Source organism: Jaculus jaculus, chromosome 7, assembly GCF_020740685.1.
Source record: "Jaculus jaculus isolate mJacJac1 chromosome 7, mJacJac1.mat.Y.cur, whole genome shotgun sequence".
Classification (NCBI taxonomy): Eukaryota; Metazoa; Chordata; class Mammalia; order Rodentia; family Dipodidae; genus Jaculus; species Jaculus jaculus.
In genome coordinates, this window is record NC_059108.1 from 286,502 (window position 1) to 307,288 (window position 20,787).

Sequence of the window (20,787 nt, forward strand, 5' to 3'; positions counted from 1 at the left end):
ACCTCCTTCTCTCCTCTACCCTTTACTTCCTCAGATCTAAGACTCCCCTTTCCTAGCTTTCTGACTTCTATCCTCAAGTTCTGTCCCTTCTTTTTGACTCCATCTCCTCTTAGTCCGACCCATCACAATCTTATTCATCAGGCCCTTCCACTTGTCAGAACTATAGGCTCCATTCCTGTCAATCCCACCCTGTCTGGCCCACCCTTCCTTGGCTCCACCCCCTCCCCTGGCCCAATCCCCTATAAGCCCTACCTCTTAACATACCCTTTCTGGACCTGTCCCTTACTCAGACCCTCTACCTCACCTGAGCAGTTTGAGATATCTTCCGTGTTTTCTTTTTCTCTGTCTTCTCCTCCTCTCCTTCCCTGGCCTTCTCTATAGTCCATTCCCAAGCAATCATGGCCTTCAAGGACTCCTTAATGGGCCAACGGTAAATCTCTTTGTCCTGGGGTGGGCAGAAGGAGTGGAGGCAAGAGGGAATGCCTGGTTCTCCAGAGGCCAAAGAGGGGAAACCCCCACCTTGGGACTAAGATGCACTAAATGGTCCTGTCAGAATTAGAACCCAGGACATTTACCTGCTCTGTAAGGAAGCATCCCAAACACTCATCATGCATTTTACACAAGCCTCAAATAAGTTAAGTTTCACAGTCATAGGATCAAACCCACCCTCTGACTCTAAAAAAAGGGACATGAAGATTCTGGGGTCCTTCAGGAGAGGCAGTCATGCTTGAGAGAAGGCAAAGTACACAGATGGGGAGCCACAACCACAGATCTGCCTCACTCTTCCCTGAACCCATAAACTTTGGAGTTGTATTTTTCTCTTTAAGACTTGGTCACCTTCTCTGAAAAGGTCTTGTAGGGTCTCAGCATGGGGTGGGTCTTCAGTTCTTCATCTATATTCTCACCATAGGACCAATTGTTCTGGATCTAGAGGTGGAGACAGGATGAGGATAGGCAGCAGTATGGAGAACACAGCAGCAGAAATCCTGCAGTGACTAAGGGCTCACAGAGAATCCCCAAAGGGTTCTTAGGGATACCTGAGGATATAGGGCAACCTCGGACTCAGGAAAGACCTAGGTCTGGGGGAAAACTGGTGTCTTGAAGAAGGTGGGCAGGGGTGCGGTTCCTAGGGATGGAGCCCCTGATACTCACCTTGTCGAAAGCCCACTTCTCATGTGTGTATTCTGCAAACTTGTTAATAAAAGAATCCAGCTTCTCAGGGATGATCACACTGTTAACCAATGGGATCAGGAGACAATGGGGTGGAGCCTCTCTCCCTCTCTGGAACCTTCTTCCTTCCTCCCAAGTCCTCCCTCCCCACCTGCTCCCAGTCTCACTTAAGAGTCTCCACAGGCCTTGGATCAAAGTTGCCTTCAGCATCCACTGTGGCCTTTTTCTCTGCCTTGGATGAGTATGAGGCATCCACATAGTCAGGAGGCAGGGCCCCCGCGATGGCACACAGACAAGGCATGGCTATGCGGTAAAGCTCCTGGTCATATTTCTGGGAGTGCCAGGGGAGAGATGGAGAGTCATAGCAGGTCCCACTGCTATTCCCATCCTAGAGCCTCATATCTCAATCTATTCTCTAACCATTAACCCTGTTCTCTGAACCCACAAATCTCTCTCTCTGCAACCCAATTCTCAGACTCAACTGGACCCCAAATCACTTCTATATTCCTCCTCTCCAGTTCCCCAAAGATGGAGATTAATAACCCCAAAGTGGCCCTGACCCATACCTCATCTGAGCTTCAGACCTACAAAGCTGCTTCATTCCAAAATTCCTCAAATTTATATATTTTCTTCTGTTTTAAATTTTTGTTGTTGTTGTTCTTTTATTTTTGTTTGTGTTTTTAGACAAGCTGACCTCTAACTCATTATGTAACTGAAGCTGACTTCTGACCCTTCTGCCTCTACCTCCCAAATGCTGGGATTACAAGCAGGCCACCACATCTGTCAAGGATTTCATTCTTATTAATTCAATATTGATCCCCAAACCCTTCACACAGACCCCTTTGCTATCCCTAGACCCCAGACCTTATGTGCCAGAGAGTCAAAGATGCCCCAAAAGAGTTTGCGTGTGAGATGCAGCTCTTCTTCAGAGGTGACCCCAAAGTTGGCCCAGCCAGTAGGGAGGCAGTAGTATTTCCAGCAGCGCTCATAGTGATTGGTGAGGAGCTGGGTAGGAGCAAGAGGACACACATGAGAAAGCACAAGCAGATGGAAGGAAATGAAGATCTCAGGAGGTAGAGGGTGCTAATGTTTGCAAATGATATGTTAATAAGGAAAAGAATGGTATGTTTATTGGGGATGGTCCTGACATCTTATTATGCAAAGTTATTATTCTCAATAAGCATCACTAAAGCTGGGTTTGTCTGTAGTTTTGAGAATATAAACATGGGTAGGTTTGTGTGCAAATAGACTGATTTGTGCTTATGCGAATTACTACACCAACTGGAAAGTCAGCATCCCGTGTGCAAATATATGGTAATCACAAAGGTCTCCAGCCGTCCCTCCCCCACCCCCCATGGTGGCGCCTGCCTTTAATCCCAGCACTTGGGAATTTGGGAGGCAGGCAGAGCTAGGAGGATCACTGTGAATTTGAGGACAGCTTGAGACTATATAGTAAATTCCAGGTCAGTTTGGGCTAGAGGGAGACTACCTTGAAAAAAAGGAGAGACAATGGGCAAACATTCTGAATAGTACTATTTATTCAAATAAATACACTCATTTAAATTGTGGAAGGCTGGTGGGCTGGGCTTGCAAATAAAATTCTAACGAGGGAGCTGGAGAGATGGCTTAGTGGTTAAGGCATTTGCCTGCAAGCCAAAGAACCCAGGTTTAGCTCCTCAGTGCCCACATAAAGCCAGACACAAAGTTGCACATGTGTCTGGAGTTTGCAGTGGTTAGAGGCCCTAGCATACCTTCCATCCTCTCTCTCTCTCCCTCAAGTAAATATATATAAATAAAATATTTCAAAAAATGCTAACTTGGAAAAGTGTTGTCCATGAAAATATACACTAACTAAGATGAGAGTTGGCTCATTTGGTCAGGAAAATTAGGCACCAATTAGGGAATGTTAGTGGCACCAGTGACCCAAAGTGAATGTCCTGGGAGTCCTGGTAGGTAAATAAAGATGCTAATTAGTTTCTCAGGGGAAGTTGCCCTTATAGTAAGTTAGCTGGGTTTGGGTACGGCTGATACTAACAAGCCCACTGGTCCAAAAGCAGAACAGGTGGAAATAACTCCCTCACCTTGAGTGGCATCTTGGCAAACTCATTAAGGATGGGCACATCGAACACCAAGCGCCGCAGTAGGTGCTGCAGCATGGAAGGGCGGATGTACCTGCGAGGGACACATCCAGAGCGGGTGGGTTTCTCTCATGAGTCCTCTGCTCCGTGGCCCCTCCCCGCGGCCACACTCCCTGCTGGACCCCACTCCACCTGCATAGTGCCATGAGGCAGTCCTCGATGACATCGCGCTGTGCCTTAGTGAGCGAGCGTCCTCGCGACAGGCGGTACACAGTGTGTAGCATGGAGTCCACCATGATGGCGCGGTGCTCAGTGCCCGCGAAGAGCGGAGCGCACTTTGTGATGAGCGGGAGGACCGCCAGGCACAGGTAGCGGTTCAGTGCCAATGCCATCTCTGTGGTGCTGAAAGTAGCCTGGGGCAGAGAATGGAAACATTAAGCCCTGCATGCCCTTGGGGTTACGGGGAAGTAGCAGGCCAGAAGCCATTAGGCGTCTTGCTGAATCATAGCTGACCAGAGGCAAATCGCCAAACTTTAGCTAGGCTCAGGAAGTTCCACTAGGCCTCATGCCCGGGCCTTTCAAGGCCTGACAGGTACCCAATGAAGGACCCAGGCTTCTAATCATTCCCCTAAATCCTGCTACTTTAAGGTCTCTACCCCATAACCTTATTGCTTAGGATTATGCGAAATTTCACACATGCATGTATGTGCGCACTGACGGGATCTGATTAATCAACTCTCTATTCCTCAGATTTGGCTGTTCTGCAATAGCAACTGTTTGCCTCTCTAACCCTTGCTGGTTTTTGATTTTTCATTTGTTTGTTTTGATTTTGAGACAGAGTCTCATGTAGACCAGGCTAGCCTTAAACTTGCTATATAGCAAAGATGGCCTTCAACTTCCTCCTCTTCCTCCCTCCACTTCCTAGTGCTGGGCTTACAGATGTGTACCACCACCCAACTTATTTTGTTTGGGGGAAAGAGTCTGGCTATGTAGCACAGGCTGGCCTGGAATTTGCTAACCTCCTGACTCTGCCGCTCTAAGATTCCAAATGTAGTCCACTATGTGGGACTATTTCTTATAACTGGAGGTGTTGGACAATCCTATCCACTCTCCAACAGAACTCAATTTTTAAAAATATTTTATTTTTTATTTATTTGAGAGAGAGATGCAGAAAGTGAGAGATAATGGGCAGAGCCTTTGGCCACTGCAAATGAACTCCAGACACATGGGCCACCTTGTGCATCTGTTTTACGTGGGTACTGGGGAACTGAACCTGGGTCCTTTGGATTTACAGGCAAGCGCCTTAACTGCTAAGCCATCTCTTCAGCCATAACTCAATTTTTTTTTTTAGTTTTGATTTTCAATTGTGATGGTAATGAGGATTAGGATGTGCATAACATTCCAGGACAAACAAAAGTACTGCTGGGGGACTGGGCAGATAGATGAGCAGATAAAGTGCTTGCCCCTTAACCATGAGTACCTGAGTTCATATTCCCAGAACCCATATTAAAAAAGGGGTGCTGGAGAGATGGCTTAGTGGTTAAGGTACTTGTCTGCAAAACCAAAGGACCCAGGTTCAACTCCCCAGGATCCACGTAAGCCAGATGCACAAAGTGGCACATGAGTCTATAGTTTGTTTCCAGTAGCTGGAGGCTCTGACATGCCTGCCCCACTCTCTCTCTCTCTCTCCTCTCCTTCTTTCAAGTAAAATAAAATAAAATAAAATATTTTTTAAAAGGTCAGACACTGTAGTACTACCACCTATAATGCCAGAGTGCCTACAGTAAGAAGAGAGACAGAGTCACCTAGAAGTTTATGTGCCAACTAGCCTAGCAAACACAGTTGTGAACAATGAGAGAAACCCTGCCTGCAAAACAAGGTGGAAGGTAAGGTCTCACATGACTAAAGTTACCCTCTGACCTCAACTATACAATGTGACATGCATGCACCTGCATTAAAACACACACACAAAACATGCATTGCTAGTCATGATCCACCACACAGCCTCTGTGATGGCAGGAGGGCAGCCAACTGCACAGCACTGCTCACCGTGTCCAATGAGGCAGCTGCCCTCATATCAGGAAGGAAACCCACATCCAGAACATGCAGCAAGAAGTCCTGGTTCTCAATGCCATACACACGGTCCAGGAAAAGCACCATGGATGCCTTGTGGTCCGGCACGAAGGATGCAGACATTTTTGGCTGTACCAGTGCACTGTCTACAGACAAAGAGGTCAAGGGGTCTGGGGTGTCTTTCAGATCCACCAGGTCCTTTGCCAGTATAACTCCCTCAACAAGTCTTACCCCTTCCTACCTTTGCCCAAGGTGGGAATCTGCAGTGGGAGGCTGATGATGCCCACAAGATCATCCAAGGGCACAAGGGATCTCAGGATGGCTCGGATCCTCAGGGCCTCACCCTTGCCAGCTTGAATTAGCTGGGGTGGGAGGAGGAATAAGGTATGGGCATGTCACCAGACAACTGAGCTCCATTTGGAGATTACTCCATTTCACCCCTTCCTGACACACTGGCAGGTAAAGTAAGCCTCCTTTTCTGTTTATTTTTTTAGGCAAGTCTCATGTAGTCCAAGCTGGTCTTGAATTTGCTCTGTAGCTAAGAATGAACCTGATTTTCTTACCTCTGTCTGAAGTGCTGGGATTACAGGAGTATACCACCATGTCTTGCTATGTAGGACTTGCTATGTAGGCCTCCAACTCCCAATCCTATCTCTACATATCTGAGATTACAGTAGGTAGGGCAACACCATGCCTTTTTCTTTTCTTTATTTCTTCCTCCCTCCCTCCCTCCTCCCTTCTCTCCCTCCCTCCCTCCCTCCCTTCCTTCCTTCCTTCCTGTTTGATTCTTCAAGGTAGGGTCTTGCTCTAGCCCAGGTTGACCTGGAACTCACTCTGTAATCTCAGAGTAGTCTTGAACTCACAGCAATCTTCTTACCTCGGCCTCCCAAGTGCTAGGATTAAAGGCATGCACCACCACAAGTAACCTTAAGCCTCCTTCTTGGAGGGACTAAATCTAGAGTCCCCAGTCTGACCCCTCTGCCTATACTTCACCCACTCTCATGCTGACCTTTCTGTGCTGTCACTGTCTATTTCCTCCACTAGGTTGGTAGTTCCATGAGATGGGGACCTAAGATGATGCTGGTCACTATTGTGCCAGCACTGTTTAGCCAAAGACCATGCCCACAATGAGAAATGCCTGAATGAAAAGGATCAAGGCTGGCCATGTACAACCCGCCCCTTGCTATTCCAACCTAGACTTCAGGGCCTCACATGCATCTCCGGCGCACAGCGTCCCAGCAGATCGATCAAAGCAGCATAGAAGGACATGATTGCATGTCCCAGGTGCACCCGGTTTTCTTCAGGGGGCTCTTCACCGAAGCTACAGGGGACAGAGGTGGTGTGGGAGGGAAATCCAGGACTACAGCAAGAGGGGGATGCCCTATTGAGGCAGGCCCAGGGGACTCACTGCTCACGCCGCCGGTCCCTACGGACACCTGGGCCATCCCGTGCAGGGTCTTCAGAGATACGGATGGCCTCTTCCATGGCAGCCAGCAGGCCTGAGCCACCCTCACCCCGCAGGGCAGGCCCAAAGCACTCAGGCTTTCGGATCAGCAGCCTCACCACCACATTAGCATTCTCCTCCACGCTCTCACCTGACCACAGGAGAGCAGTCAGAAGAACTCATGAGCCACCACCCAGGGACCCTCACAAGACCCAGGACTGAACACCAGCAAGGGTAATGTCAAGTCCCAGTTGGCTCCCAGGTCCATTTAAGGGATCTCAGCCCAGGCAGGGTAGGTGTGAGACTCAAGGTATGGGCCATCATGCCAAGAGAGACTTTAGCTAGTGACCCCACAACTCCCCAGTCCTTGTCTCACCATTGACGAAAACAGCAAAGCGTAAGAAATCCAGGTAGCGCTCACCCCCACAGGGGTTCCAGCCAATATCTGGATACCCCTTGGCCAAGAGCATGGGGCAGCTTTGCAGGCCACAACCTGCCAGGTATGACACGACCTGGGGGAAGGTTGGTATTAAGTGGCTCAATACAAAGTCAAATTCATACCACCCTTCTGCCCTTCCCCACCCAAGTCCAACTGATCCCTCTAATCATTGTAAGCTTTACACAAATGTCATTTTCTCAATGAGGCTTTCTCTGACTACTCTTAACATAAACTGACACTTGATAATGCCTTTCCCTGTTTACTTTTCTCCATTTTAAACTAGTTAATTTATTTTTATTTTTGACAGAGTCTCATACTATGTAGCCCAGGCTGGCCTGGAACTCTTAATCCTCCTGCCTCTGTATCTGAAGTGATAGGATTAAATCTTTGCACCACCATGACCAGCTTCAGGACAGAAATTATGAATGTCACACTGCCATTTCCATGACATGTAGTGGCCAAGCAACGAACTTTTGTTAAATGAGTAATAATAATAGCAGCTAATCATTATTGAACACTGGTTCATAAATGCTTTCAAGGAGAAACTCATTTATGTTCAGAACAACATGAGAAAGTAATTCTGACTACTATAATCATTGTTGATATGTGGTAACAGAGATTAGAAGAAGCTGCCACTTGTCCAAGGCCACTCATTAGATACTATTCTCTCCCTGCAATTTATCCCCCCTTTATTGTTGAGGTTGTACATCAGCTGGTAGAGTGTTAGCATGCACCAAGCCCTGGGCTCCATCCCCAGCACCATCAAACAGTGCATGGTGGCTCACACCTGTACTCCTAGCATTTGGGAGGTACAGGCAGGAAGATCAGGAATTCAAGACTATCTTCAGCTACATAATGAGTTCCCAGGCCAGCCTAGATACATAAAGCCCTGTGTTTCCCACCCTCTGCCAAAAATAATTATCCCCTTTCCTGTTCAGCATCACCTCCCAGAAGGGGATCAGACTCAGCAGCCCCATGCGGCCAGACCCAGCCAGGCCTCCTCTCTGCACACCTTTTCCAAGTCTTGCTCTTGCAATGCCAAGGCCAGCTCATTATTGTCAATGACAGAAGCAGCTGCCACATCCAATGGTGTGGAGCCCTGCATGCCTGTGGGGAGAAAAGGTGGTGAGAATAACCTTTGGAGGTACATCACTGCCTGCCTCACTCCTGACTGTGCTACATCCTCTGGGAAGCCCTCTGTGACCACACCTTTTTCCAGAATGGGCTAAGTGTCTTATCTGGTCTGCATTTCACATATTCCAGTCCTGACCCCTCTGGATTATCACTGAGATTGGACTGTCTTCCTTTCTGCTCTCTGAGCCCAGTATGGGCTGGTCAGAGTTGTCTGAGACACTAGTATGTCCTACCAAAGTTCATTAAAGGGTCATTCATACTTGTGGTTTGAGAGTAAATGTATTTGTTTTGATTTGGTTTTTTTTGTTTTGTTTTTGAGATAGGGTTTCATGAAGCCCAGGCTGGTTTCAAACACTCAAGCCAAGGATGACCTCAAACTCCCACCTTTCTACCTCCACCTTTCAAATGCTGGAATTAGAGAGTGCTTGTTGAATGACTAAATGATTGAGACACAGATAATGAATGGGGTAGGCCTGGCTGAGCTGCCAGAAGTAGGCTGGGAGGGGCAGCCTCTAGGCTCCTGGGTTTCTCACCCAGGCCAATGCCACTGTTCTCTAGCAGGTAGCTCAGATGGTCAAACATGGAACGCTGGTTCTGCCTGCTGATGCGGCAGAAGTAGCAGAGGAAGCGGCAACAACTTGTCACCATCTTGGGAAAGCGGATCTCCTGAGTCAGGAAGAAGAGTGGTCAGTGCTTGTCCTCTCTGGCCCCACCCTTGAGCTCACCAGCACAGCCAGGTTCCTTACCTTGGACTCTCCACCCCCAAGGACGTTCACCATGACCTCCATGACTGTCTCATGCATGCCTAGTGCCCTCATGAGGTTTGGGTGTTGGTAGAATACTTTGTTATTCATGATGTTCCTGTGGACAAATGGAATGTATGAGATCAGCACAGGCTGGGGGTGCCACATCCAGGGAGATATCACCATAATGATAAAAGTCAGCATGTATTTTTTTGTTTTGTTTTTTGTTTTGTTTGAGGTAGGGTCTCACTCTAGCCCAGGCTGATCTGGAACTCACAGTCATCTTCCTACCTCAGCTTACTGAGTGCTGGGATTAATGGTATGTGCCACCATGCCCAGCAGCAATTTTTTTTTAAATTTGAATGTGTGTATGGGTACACCAGGGTTTCTTGTCACTGCAAATGAACACCAGATGTATCTGGTTTTAGTTGGATGTTGGGGAATTGAACCCAAATTAGCAGACTTTGCAAGCAAGTGCCTTTAACTACTGCCCATCTTTTTTTTTTTTACTGACCTCTTACTTTGCACCTGTCAAAATTCCCTTTTGCAGATCTGAATTCATTCATTCATTTTTTTTTTAAACATGGGAGCTAGAGATCAAAGCTCAGATACTCATGTTTGTGTAGGAAGCATTTTTACCAAGTGAGCCATCTCCCCAGTCCTTGTTTTTTGGTTTGGGGTTTTTGTTGTTGTTATTATTTGCTTTATTACTTGCATGTGTATGTATGTGGAGGGGTGCATGTGTTCCAATGTGCCTGTTTGGATGTTAGAGGACAACCTCTCCTTCCACTTTTTTTTTTTTTCCTTGAGATAGGGTCTCTTTCACTGTTTTTGCCAGTTGGAAGAACTATCTAGCTGTCCTGCAAGCTTTGGAATTTTCCTGAATCTACCTCCCATTGCAGTTGCTGTGTTGGGATTAGAGACATGTGTACCACTTGCATCTGGATTTACATGAGTGCTGATAATTTGAGCTCCAGTCAGCAGTTGTAGACCAAGTGCCTTTAATTACTAAGCCATCTCCCCAATCTGTTTTGTTTTTTAAGACAGGATCTCAGGGCTGGGAAGATGGCTCAGCAGGTAAAAGTGCTTGCTGCCCACATATGATGGCCTGATTTATCCCGAGTTCAATTTGCATGCACTTACATAAATAGTTAAGCATGGCCACACATGCCTGTAACATGGTAACGCATGCCTGGCAAGCAGAAACTGGAGGATCACAGGAGCTCTTAAAAACAGTAACTCTAGGTTCAGAATCTGAAGGAAATACTAAAATGATAACCCAATGTTCTCTGGCCTCTCTGAGCACACATGTACATACAACATACACACACACACACTATACATGCACATGCCAAAAAAAAAAATCTCACTCTGGCCTTGGCCTAGAACTCACAACAACCCCAGGTACTCGGATTACAAGCATGAGCCACTATACCTGGCTTTTCATTCATCCTTATGTCTACCCTGGGAGGTAGGAATTATGATTATATTATTTCACAGATAAGAAAACTGAGGTTTGGAACCAAGCTGAGGTCACCCAAGGTAGAGATCTGTCACATTGTCCATTGTATCCCCAGGTGCCTAGAGGATGCCTGACATATAGTTATTTAATAAGTATTTATTGTGTGGTTGAATGAAATACATTTGACATTGAGTGCTCAATGCTATAATGACTATTGTTGCTGTTTTTCTTTAATTTGAGACAGAGTCTCACTATGTAGCTAGCTCAGGATGGCGTGAAACTCAAGATCCTCCTGTCCCAGTTTCTGAGTACTAGGATAACTGGTGTATATACTAACATGACCAACTTCTTCTTATTCTTATTGTCACTGGAGACAAGGTCTCTCTCTCTCTCTCTGTGTAGACTAGCCTGGTCTCTAACTTGTGTTGATCTTCCTGCCTTAAGCTTCAGAGTGCTTGGACTACAGGTGTGTGACACTGTTCTGGGCTTGCCAGTTTATTATTACTCCTACAGGCACACAGCCACTCTGCAGAGTAGACACAGCTGTTCCTTTTGTTATAGTGAGGAAGCTGAAGCTCAAAAAGGACACCTAGCCTACTAAGAGTCACACATTGAACTGGGGTTGCTGGAGGAGGGGTTAGACACTGGAGCAATGGAATGTTATATCCATGAGTGAGGGAGGCAGTTGCTGAAGCTCAGTACAGCAGCTCCACTGAGCCAGGCCAGACCAAACAAGGGGACACTCACCCAATGCTCTGGATCATGAGGTTCTCCTCCTGGGGACCCATCTGCACAATGAGCAGTGAGCGGATCTGGCCAAGGCACTCCAATAGGCTCATGGTGTCCTCCACTGAAGACACCGAGATGGTGTAGGTCCGGGGCAAGGCCCGCAGCAGCTCCCCAAGTCCATCATACTGCCGGTGCAAGAGGCTGAACATGGCCCGCACCAGCTCCGGGCTCTGCACAAAGTCCTCTTGGGCCCAGCGCACCACAGTATGTGACACCAACTCTTGCAGGGACTCTGGGAAAGGGAACATTGGTAGTAATGTGGGGCTGTAGCCTCCCAGAACTAGACCTGGGAGACCACTCATCTTGGTCACTAACTGCCCCATCCTCTTCCTTCCAGAAGCATGTGGATGCAGGCAAGTTTTCTATTGCCCTGAGCCTTCTCTCTCTTATCCCTCCTTCCCTTCCTCCATTCCTCTCTCCTTCCCTCCATTGCTCTTTTCCTCTTATCTTTCTTCTGTCTATCAAACTTAGATCCTTGCACATTCTTGGCAAGCATACCACCTCTGTGCTATATCCTCAAACCCCTCTCTGTTCTCTTCACCCTAATGACACAGACTGTAATGGTTCCCTCCAAACTGCAAAACGAAAAATAAAGTATGTAACAGTGAAACCCCAGAGGTCTCTCAGAAGCACTTTACCATGAGCCTTTGAAAGTACAAATCACAACAGTTAGTCAAGGTTGTGCATTCCTACAACCTCAGCACCTGGAAAGTTGAGTCAGGAGGATCACAAGTTTGAGACAGCTAAGTGAGATACTGTCTCAAAAAGCAAAAGGAGCCTGGCGTGGTGGTGCATGCCTTTAATCCCAGCACTCTGGAGGCAGAGGTAGAAGGATTGCTGTGAGTTCAAGGCCAGCCTGAGACTACATAGCAAATACAAGGTCATCCTGGGCTACAGAGTAAGACCTTACCTCAAAAAACCAAAACCCAAAAAAGTAAAAGGAAACTGGGAATAATGGCTCACACCCATAACCTCAGCATGTAGTAGGTTGGGGTAGGAAGATGGCCACAAGTTCGAAGCCAGCTTAAGCCATAGAATTAATTCCAGGTCATTCTGGGCTAGAGTAAGACTCTATCTTTAAAAAAAAAAAATAGCCAGGGGCTGGAGAGATGGTTTAGTGGTTATGGTGCTTATCTGGAAAGCCTAAGGACCTAGACTTGGTTCCTCAGTACCCATAAAAGCCAGACGACACATGCACACGGTAACACATGCATCTAGAGTTTGTTTGGAGTGGCTGGAAACCCTGGTTGCCCATTCTCTCTGTCTCTCTTCTATCTCTCTCTGCTTGCAAACAAATAAGTAAAAATATTTTTTAAAAACATCAGCCAGGTGTTCCCAGCACTTGTGAGGCAGAGCTAGGAGGATCACTGTGAGTTTGAAGCCCGAGACTACATAGTGAATTCCAGGTCATTCTGGGATACAGCAAGACCCTACCTTGAAAACACAAAAACAAAAACAAAAACTCAAAAGTAAAAGTGGCTGGTTAAGAGCACTTGCCACTTAAGCATGAGGGCCTCTCAGCCTGGAGACCATTGAGTTGAACATCCCAGACCCCACATAAAAAGCTGGGTGAGGGCTAGAGAGATGGCTTAGTGGTTAAAGCGCCTGCCTACAAAGCCTAAGGAGCCAGGTTCAACTCTCCAGAACCCATGTAAGCCAGACACATAAGGTGATGCATGTGTACAAGGTCACACATGAGCACAAGGTGGCACATGCATCTGGAGTTCAATTGCTATGGCTAGAAGTCCTGACATGCCAATTCTCTCCCTCTCTCCCCACCCCTCATGAAAAATTAAAAAGAGCTGGGTGAGGCCATGAACATCTATAACCCCAGCCCATAGAGAGTGGAGACCAGAGAATGGAGCTCACTGACCAACATCAGCTCTGTTCTCAAGGAACTATGCGGATGAGTAATGATAAGAGGACACCGGACATTTTCCTCTGGCCTCCACACACATGTCCATGGGGGCATACGCACCTATACACACCTGTGCTTACATCATACACCATATATATCACACACACCATACCACATACACACTCTATACAGACACAGACACACACGAGGATCAGAGTATTGGCTCAGTGGTAGAGCGCTTGTCTAGCATGTACAAGGCCCTAGGTTCAATCCCTAGTATGGTGTATTGTGTGGTTTACATAAAGAAGTTGCAATTTCATCAATTCTATAAAAAACTGATGGGAGCATTGATCCAGGGTCTCACGCAGCCCCAGCTGGCCTTAAATTATCTATGTTACTGGTGTGGTGGCATATACCTTTAATCTCAGCACTCCAAAGGCAGATTTAGGAGGATCAGTGTGAGTTCAAGACCAGCCTGAGAGTACTGAGTGAGCTTCAGATCAGCCTGGGCTAGAGTGAGACTTTCATCGAAAAAAAAATAAATAGCCTTTCACTACTAATTTTCTTGGCTTCACTTTTCAAGTGTTGGGATTACAGATATGTGCCACCATGCCTAGCAAAATACTGTTGTTGTTTTTTAAGAAGTTTATTTTATAAATTAATTAATTTATTTATTAGCTAGCAGAGAAGCACAGAGATAAGGGAGGCAGAGAGAATGAGCATGCCACTGCAAATTAATGCCAGATGCATGTGCTTCTTGGTGCACCTGGCTTTATGTGGGTACTAGAAATTGAATCCATGTTGTCAGGCTTTGCAGACAAATGTCTTAACTACTGAGCCATCTCTCCAGCCCCATTTTTTTTTTAAGGTAAGGCTTCACTCTAGCACTGACTGACCTAGAACTCACTCTGTAGCCCAGGTTAGCTCAAATTCACCGTGATCCTATCTCATAATCTGTCTCTGTCACTTCCCTGCTCTTATCTTTTACCACTTGCTCCTTGGCTCATTCTGTTCCAGCCACACTGGCCTCTAAATGCACCAAGCATATCCCTCAGGGTCTTTATACTCCTAGCTCCATTATGCTTTGGATTTAAACTGTCCCTCATAGACTCATGTGTTTGACCACTTGGTTCCCAGCTGTTAGCACTTTTTTGGGAAGTTGAGGAACTTTTGGGAGATGGAGCCTAGTTGGTTTCTAGAGGTAGGTAGCCTCTGAGGGTTATAGTTTCACCCACTCCAGGCCCAAGTCTCTCTGCTTCCTGGTCCCCTGAGATGTGAGCAGGCAATCCTACCATCATGGTGCTGCCTTCTGTCATGCCTTCCTATGAAGAACTATACCCTCTCAAACTGTAAGGCAAAATAATTTCTTCTTTCCTTAAATTAATTGTGTTAGGTTATTTTGTCACAACTATGAGAAAAGTCACTACCATACTCACTCTGACCCTTCTATTTTTGCCTCCCTCTCATTGTTAGATTTCAAGAGCATTGTCTGAGTCCTATATTCCTGGAACTGGAACCTGACACTCACATGCCACTCAGATTTATTGTTCTTTTTAACATGGGTAGTTACCTAATATCAATATATTCACATCTATATTTGGGAAAAAACATTCTAAACTGGAATGCAGGGGCTCCAAGTTTCCTCTTACTATATATTCCCCAATCCTGCTAATGGAGTCTGGCCCAGAGCTGGCCCAGTGGAAGTTTGTTGAATGCTGTAGAATCAAACCTCCAACATCAGGTACTATGACCTTCTTAGATGTGGCTAATACATTGTTTGCATTCTGTCACCAAATACTGATCAAAACTGACTTTGTAATACCTCAGCATAGTAATAATCTCACCATGAAAGAAAAGAAAGCCATGAGGATACAGAAACCCCAGTACTACCACAGCTTTCACCATTCCAGGCTGATGGTATACCTCTGCTTTGTCAGCTGACACTGCCACATAGTCAACAAACACATTCTGAAGCTCCTAGATTTGAGCCACACCTTCATGCCCTCCTATCTACAGCTCTTTCTTTCTTGTTTATGCCTGTTTCCAGCTTCTTTGCATTCTTCTTCCACATGGCCTGTTTTATAAACACAGTCCCCAAGCACAGAGCTGCCTGATCCACCTTGTCCTTGCCCCAGTGTCCCCACTTCTCACGAGGTTTGGGCTCCTCATCTGTTGGCTCCTCCTCAGGTTTCTCCTCCTTCTTCACTAGCCGTACTTTCTCTAACAGGCTCATCAGGCGGCTGCCCAGGGTGGTCTCTTCCTCTGGCTCCTCCTCCTCCCCCTCTAGCTGGATTCCTGGAAGTGGTAAAGAAGAGACAGGATGTCACTCACATGCTCCCTGATTCATCTGCTCAATTATTCCTTCCTCATTCATTCATCCATTTGTTCATTTCTCACTCAGACATGCAACCATAGAGTTTTTTTGGTTTGTTTTGTTTTGTTTTTCAAGGTAGGGTCTCACTCTAGCTCAGTCTGATCTGGAATTCACTAGGTAGTATCAGGGTGGCCTCGAACTCATGGCGATTCTCCTACCTCTGCCTGCCAAGTGCTGGGATTAAAGGTGTGTGCCACCACTCCTGGCTTCATAGAGTTGGGGTTTTTTTGTTTTGTTTTGTTTTGTTTTAAGGTCAGGAAGTCTTGTGCAGTTTTCAGAAGAGATCTCCAAAGAATTTGTGGTGAGGGATCTCTGAATTCTTCTCCTTACCACAGTGTGCCAGAAGGTCTTGATGAAAGTTCACCAGATCCTGTCTGATCTCTTCAGGGAGAGGACAATCTTCCTCATCTGCACCATGTTTGAAGTGCAATAGCATGTTGATCTAGAGGAAGGTCAAAGATCAGAATGAACGTTTGAGACCTCACAGCAGCATGAAGGACCAAAAATCTAACCAAGTATAAGTCCCTGTCTAAGAACATGATCCAAAATGTGAGTTAGGAGGGGTTGAGGTAATTGATCTAAGTCAGTCTGAGGGTGACTTAGAGGTCTAGTTAGTTCAGGAAAGTAAGACGTGTGTGTGTGTGTGTGTGTGTGTGTGTGTGTGTGTGTGTGCGTACATATGTACACACACACATATTAAATATTATATATATATCCATATATACACACACACACACAGTGTTCAAGGGTCAAACACTGGTTTTGAAGGTGACCATCAGTGGTGAATCAGGGTTGGGGGATGTTGAAGTTGGGGTTTAGACAGTAAGACCAGCTGGAGTCAAGGGTCAGAGGACCTGTTCCTGAGGGGGGGAGCGGAATTCTCGGGTACGTCGCGCAGTCTCAGCTGCACTCATGGTGAAGGCTTTCATAAGGAGGCCATAGCGGCCCCGCTGGTTGGCCTGAAGCTTGTCCACATAGCGCTCTGCAAAGGCTGCCAGGGACTCCACACGGTGCTGCAGCTCTTGGTCGCAAAAATATTCCAAAAGGTGGCACATCTGTTGGGAACAGGCATGTGGTAAGAGGGGTAGTGGTGAGACCATCCGGGACTCCTTGAAACTTTTGTTGCTTCTCTTCCCTCTCCATGGCCTGCCCCTAAACAACTTGTATCAGCTCTGGCCTAGATCCTTAAGTCACTCTCTATTGTCTCCTCTTTTCTTCACATGAGACAGCTCAAACCAAACCAACATCCTCCCACTGCTTTATGCCATTACACAGCTTCCATTGATTACCATAGGGCAAAGTCCAGACTAAAGCTCTACCAGAGCAGATGGAGGCATGCTAGAACACAGGAAGAACCAACTCACCTGTAACTTCACAGACTCTGGCAGCTTCATCTGAAGCAGTCCCTCTTCCAATTCTTCTTTCTCCCCTTCTGCTGCCTCCTCTTCCTCTTTTTCTTCATCTTCCTTCTCTTGTCCTTCTTCTTCATCTTTCTCCTTCTCCTCCTCATCTTCTTCTTCCTCTTCTTCTTCCTCCTCTTCTAAATCTTCTTTCTCAGTGAAGACTTCAGGTTCAATCATCTTCAATATTTGTTTCACATCCTCATCGCTAAAGACACCCATCACCTGAAGAACAAAGTCTGAGTCCTTCACAGTGGCCTCCAGAACCTCCATGATCACTGCCTAGCCTCACTCACCAGATCTACTTCTCATGCTCATGCTAGGCCTAGGCCCATTCCAGCATTGGATACTATGACTCCTGTCACAGGAAAAATGCCATCCCCACTTTGATGTCTATCTTCCTTAAAATCCCCCAGTCTACCTGTGTCCCACCCACATGGTCCAGACCATATTAGCAGACATAAATACCATCTCCCTTCACAGGTAAGTGAAGGTTTTCTCCTAAGGCAAAACATGTGTGGGCTGTAGAGATGGATTAGCCTGCAAAGCCTTAGGACCCAGGTTCAATTACCCAGTACACACATCAGCCAGATGAACAAAGTGGGGCATGTGTCTGGAGTTCGTTTACAATGGCTAGAGGCCCTGGCATGCCCATTCTCTCTCTCTTTCTAATAGGGTTATTAAATATTAAGAATTTTTTAAAATGTGTGGCTCTGGTCCAGTACATGCCCTACACCTAATGGAAGGCTACATACATTCCAACGCACATCAACTTTCACCCAATACAAAAAAGATACTAATCAACTGAATGAAAGAAAGACAGAAAGTAGATGAAAGAAGAGTGAGGAGGAAGACCAACAAATGGAGGGTGGACAGGTTGGCTGCCTAGGTGAGTTGATAGATTAAATCACAGATATTTGAAGGGGAGATGAATGAATTAAATGATGGAGAGATAAAGGAAATGGTAGATGAAGAAATGGTAGATGAATAAAAGATAAATACATGAGCAACTAATTGAGTCTATGCATATATAAATGAGTAAATAGTCATGGAAGTGGATGAGCTGGATAGATGAATTGATGGATGGATATATTTATATGTGCATATGAATAAAGTAGTGCATGAAATAAAGGATGGCTAGACAGATGAACAATAGATGGGTGTGCAGGTGGGTAAATGGGTGATAGATGGATGAATTTCTGGGTATATGGGTAGATGCACAAACATATGGATGGAGAGGCATATATATGGATATAATGGTAAGTGGAAGGTGAAGAAATGGGTGGATTAGTGTATGGGTATATAAATGAATACACAGGTGAAAAAATTATATGGAAGAAAATAAATGGATATGTGGACAGATAAATACCATCATAGGTAAACTGATGATTGATATGTAAATAAATGGCAAGATAAATGAGTAAAAACACTGAAAGGTGAATGGGTGGATGGATGGAAATGTAGATGGGCAGAAGGACAGAAGGATGAATGGAGCTATAGATGGAATGAAGAGAATATATATAAATGAATGGGTGGATAGATGGATAGAAAAGTAAAAAGAGGAGGGATGGATAAATGAATGATAGTTGGATGGGGAAATGGGAAGAAAGAAATGAATAAACATGAGTAGAAGATAGATAAATGGCTTGAAGGAAAAAATGAATAATGGATGGGGAGGTGATGGAAGAATAAAATGAAAAGTGGATATATATGTGAATGGAGAAATGAATGGGTAGTTGGATGCAAAAATGTGGAAGAAGAATGGGACAGGAAACCAGTAGGAAGCCATTACCAGCAGAGTGGACACAAGCTTGAGCACAGGCACGAACTGGAACTCCACAGAGCCCCCGACAGGGTCTCGAGCATGCTGCCCGCCATCTCTCACTGCCTCCCCCAGCATTCTCAATGCCTTATCCCGAAGGGCCTCTAGAGGGATGGCAGGGCTGAGTCGAGCTGGAGCTTCTGCCACCCCAGCAGCTGGCAGGGCAGCCACAAAACATGGGGGTGAGAAATGGTGTGGAGGTCTCAGGGAAGTTGTGACTCCAACACCAGGCAGGCCATGGCGGCGGGGCCCATCTTCAGAGCTTCTTCCAGGTGGGAAGAGTGTGATGGTACGTGTCTCTGGCGTGAGGGGCACAATGTATTCCGAGAGCATGGAACGACGGCTGCGGCAGGCACTTTCCAGGTGAATGCTGATGAGGAGGTCATAGTAGCCTGCGCGCAAAGCACCTGGCAGGTGTGCATCCTCCAGTGCATGCAATAGCTGTGCCTGGTCCACATGGCTGCACAGAGCATGTGCCACACGATTGTTGCCTAGGGCACACACTGCACGGTAGAGGGAGAGGGTGTGTGAGTGGAAGCATTGTAAGTCCAGGCGTTCTGACAGCTCCAGGATGTCCATACACCTGTGGAAGAAGTGAAGAACACAGATACAAGACAGAGACACAGACCACAGGGAAGCAAAGAGATGATCAGGAGAATGTTAGAGGCTGTAGCAGGGAATCCCAGTGTCCAGTGGGTAGAGCTTCAAGGGGTTCTGGTCTAGGAGTCTTTCAATGCTCCCAGAAATCCCTAATGGGCCTGGGCCACCACCTCCCTTATACATCTGTGACTCCTAGAATGGTCTAGGAGACTTTAAAGTTTATGAGAATCCAAAGAATATTTGGGAATCCTTGGGCATATCTGAAATCATGAGTGGGTTTGAGCACCTTCTAGCAGGTCCCAGTACCCTGATTATGTGTGAGTGCCACTAGAATGTCACCTCCACTAGGGTAGGACATTTCTTTCTGTTTTGGTTTATTTGATAAATTCCCAGGACCTAAAACAAGAGCCAGCACATAGCAGGTGCTCAATAAGTGTTTGTTGAATGGATAAATGGTTTATCTGGGGGCTCTGGGGATAGATCTGACTTACCTTGAGCAAGTCTGAGTAACTTGAATTATGTGAGCGTTACTAGACTGTCACTTAGTGAATGTCAAAGGCTTGATGTCACTAATCTAGAATGCTTCTAGTCACATGGGAGGAACCCAGAACTACTTGTCAAATTAATGAATAAATAAAAGAATGAGGGATATTAAAAGTCTCCTGGGTGGGTCTGGGACCCATGGCCATGTCCATGAATATATTTGTATTCATATTGACTGCAAAGTCAAGGTCTGAACTGGGTTACAGAAGGATTTCAAAGCTGGCCTAAGTAATTTAGTGAGTAAATTAGTGAGATCTGGCCCATCATAGTGGTGCATAGTTATAATCCTAACACTTTGGAGGCAAGAGGATGAGGAGTTCAAGGCCAGCTTCAGATACATATTGAGTTTAAGGCCAGCATGGGCTACATGAGAGTCTGTCTCCAAAGAAGCAACTATTTTTTTAAGATCCTGTCTCAAAATTTAAAAAAAAAAAAAAAGGCATGGGGGCATGGTGGAACATGCCTTTAATCCCAGCACTTGGGAGGGAGAGGTAAGATGATCACTGTGAGTTCAAGGCCAGCCTGGGACTACAGAGTGAGTTCCAGGTCAGTCTGGGTTAGACTGAGACCCTACCTCAAAAAAAGTTTTTTTAATTTAAAAAATGGCATGGTGGTGCATTCCTTTAATACAGCACTCAGCATTTGGAAGGCAGAGGTAGGAGGATTGTTGTAAGTTTGGGGCCAGCCTAGGGCTACAGAGTAAGTTCCAGGTCAGCCTGAGTTAGAGACCCTACCTTGAAAAATAAACACATAACATAAAATAAAAACTATGAAAGGTCTGGGGTTGTAGCCCAACAGAAGTCTAGTATGTAGAAAGCCTTCAATTGAGAGAAGGAGAGAGAGACAGAAAGAAAAAGA

The 20,787-nt window shown here is 46.1% G+C and overlaps 1 protein-coding gene across 1 annotated transcript in view; it reads right to left on the bottom strand.

Moving 5' to 3' along the window:
- Positions 1-20,787, bottom strand: part of Ryr1 (ryanodine receptor 1) — a 182,468-nt gene that overhangs the window by 108,125 nt on the left and 53,556 nt on the right. The window contains exons 34-54 of the mRNA XM_045154253.1: positions 18,757-19,369; positions 16,929-17,189; positions 16,419-16,619; positions 15,895-16,006; positions 15,342-15,485; positions 11,291-11,564; positions 9,085-9,199; positions 8,872-9,004; positions 8,217-8,311; positions 7,142-7,277; positions 6,730-6,916; positions 6,534-6,642; positions 5,563-5,683; positions 5,298-5,467; positions 3,441-3,661; positions 3,252-3,342; positions 2,035-2,175; positions 1,338-1,501; positions 1,153-1,231; positions 838-927; positions 305-445 (exon numbers count right to left, since the gene is read on the bottom strand). Coding sequence (XP_045010188.1) covers positions 305-445; positions 838-927; positions 1,153-1,231; positions 1,338-1,501; positions 2,035-2,175; positions 3,252-3,342; positions 3,441-3,661; positions 5,298-5,467; positions 5,563-5,683; positions 6,534-6,642; positions 6,730-6,916; positions 7,142-7,277; positions 8,217-8,311; positions 8,872-9,004; positions 9,085-9,199; positions 11,291-11,564; positions 15,342-15,485; positions 15,895-16,006; positions 16,419-16,619; positions 16,929-17,189; positions 18,757-19,369 — 3,598 coding nt within the window. The remainder of the gene's footprint in view (positions 1-304; positions 446-837; positions 928-1,152; positions 1,232-1,337; positions 1,502-2,034; positions 2,176-3,251; positions 3,343-3,440; positions 3,662-5,297; positions 5,468-5,562; positions 5,684-6,533; positions 6,643-6,729; positions 6,917-7,141; positions 7,278-8,216; positions 8,312-8,871; positions 9,005-9,084; positions 9,200-11,290; positions 11,565-15,341; positions 15,486-15,894; positions 16,007-16,418; positions 16,620-16,928; positions 17,190-18,756; positions 19,370-20,787) is intronic.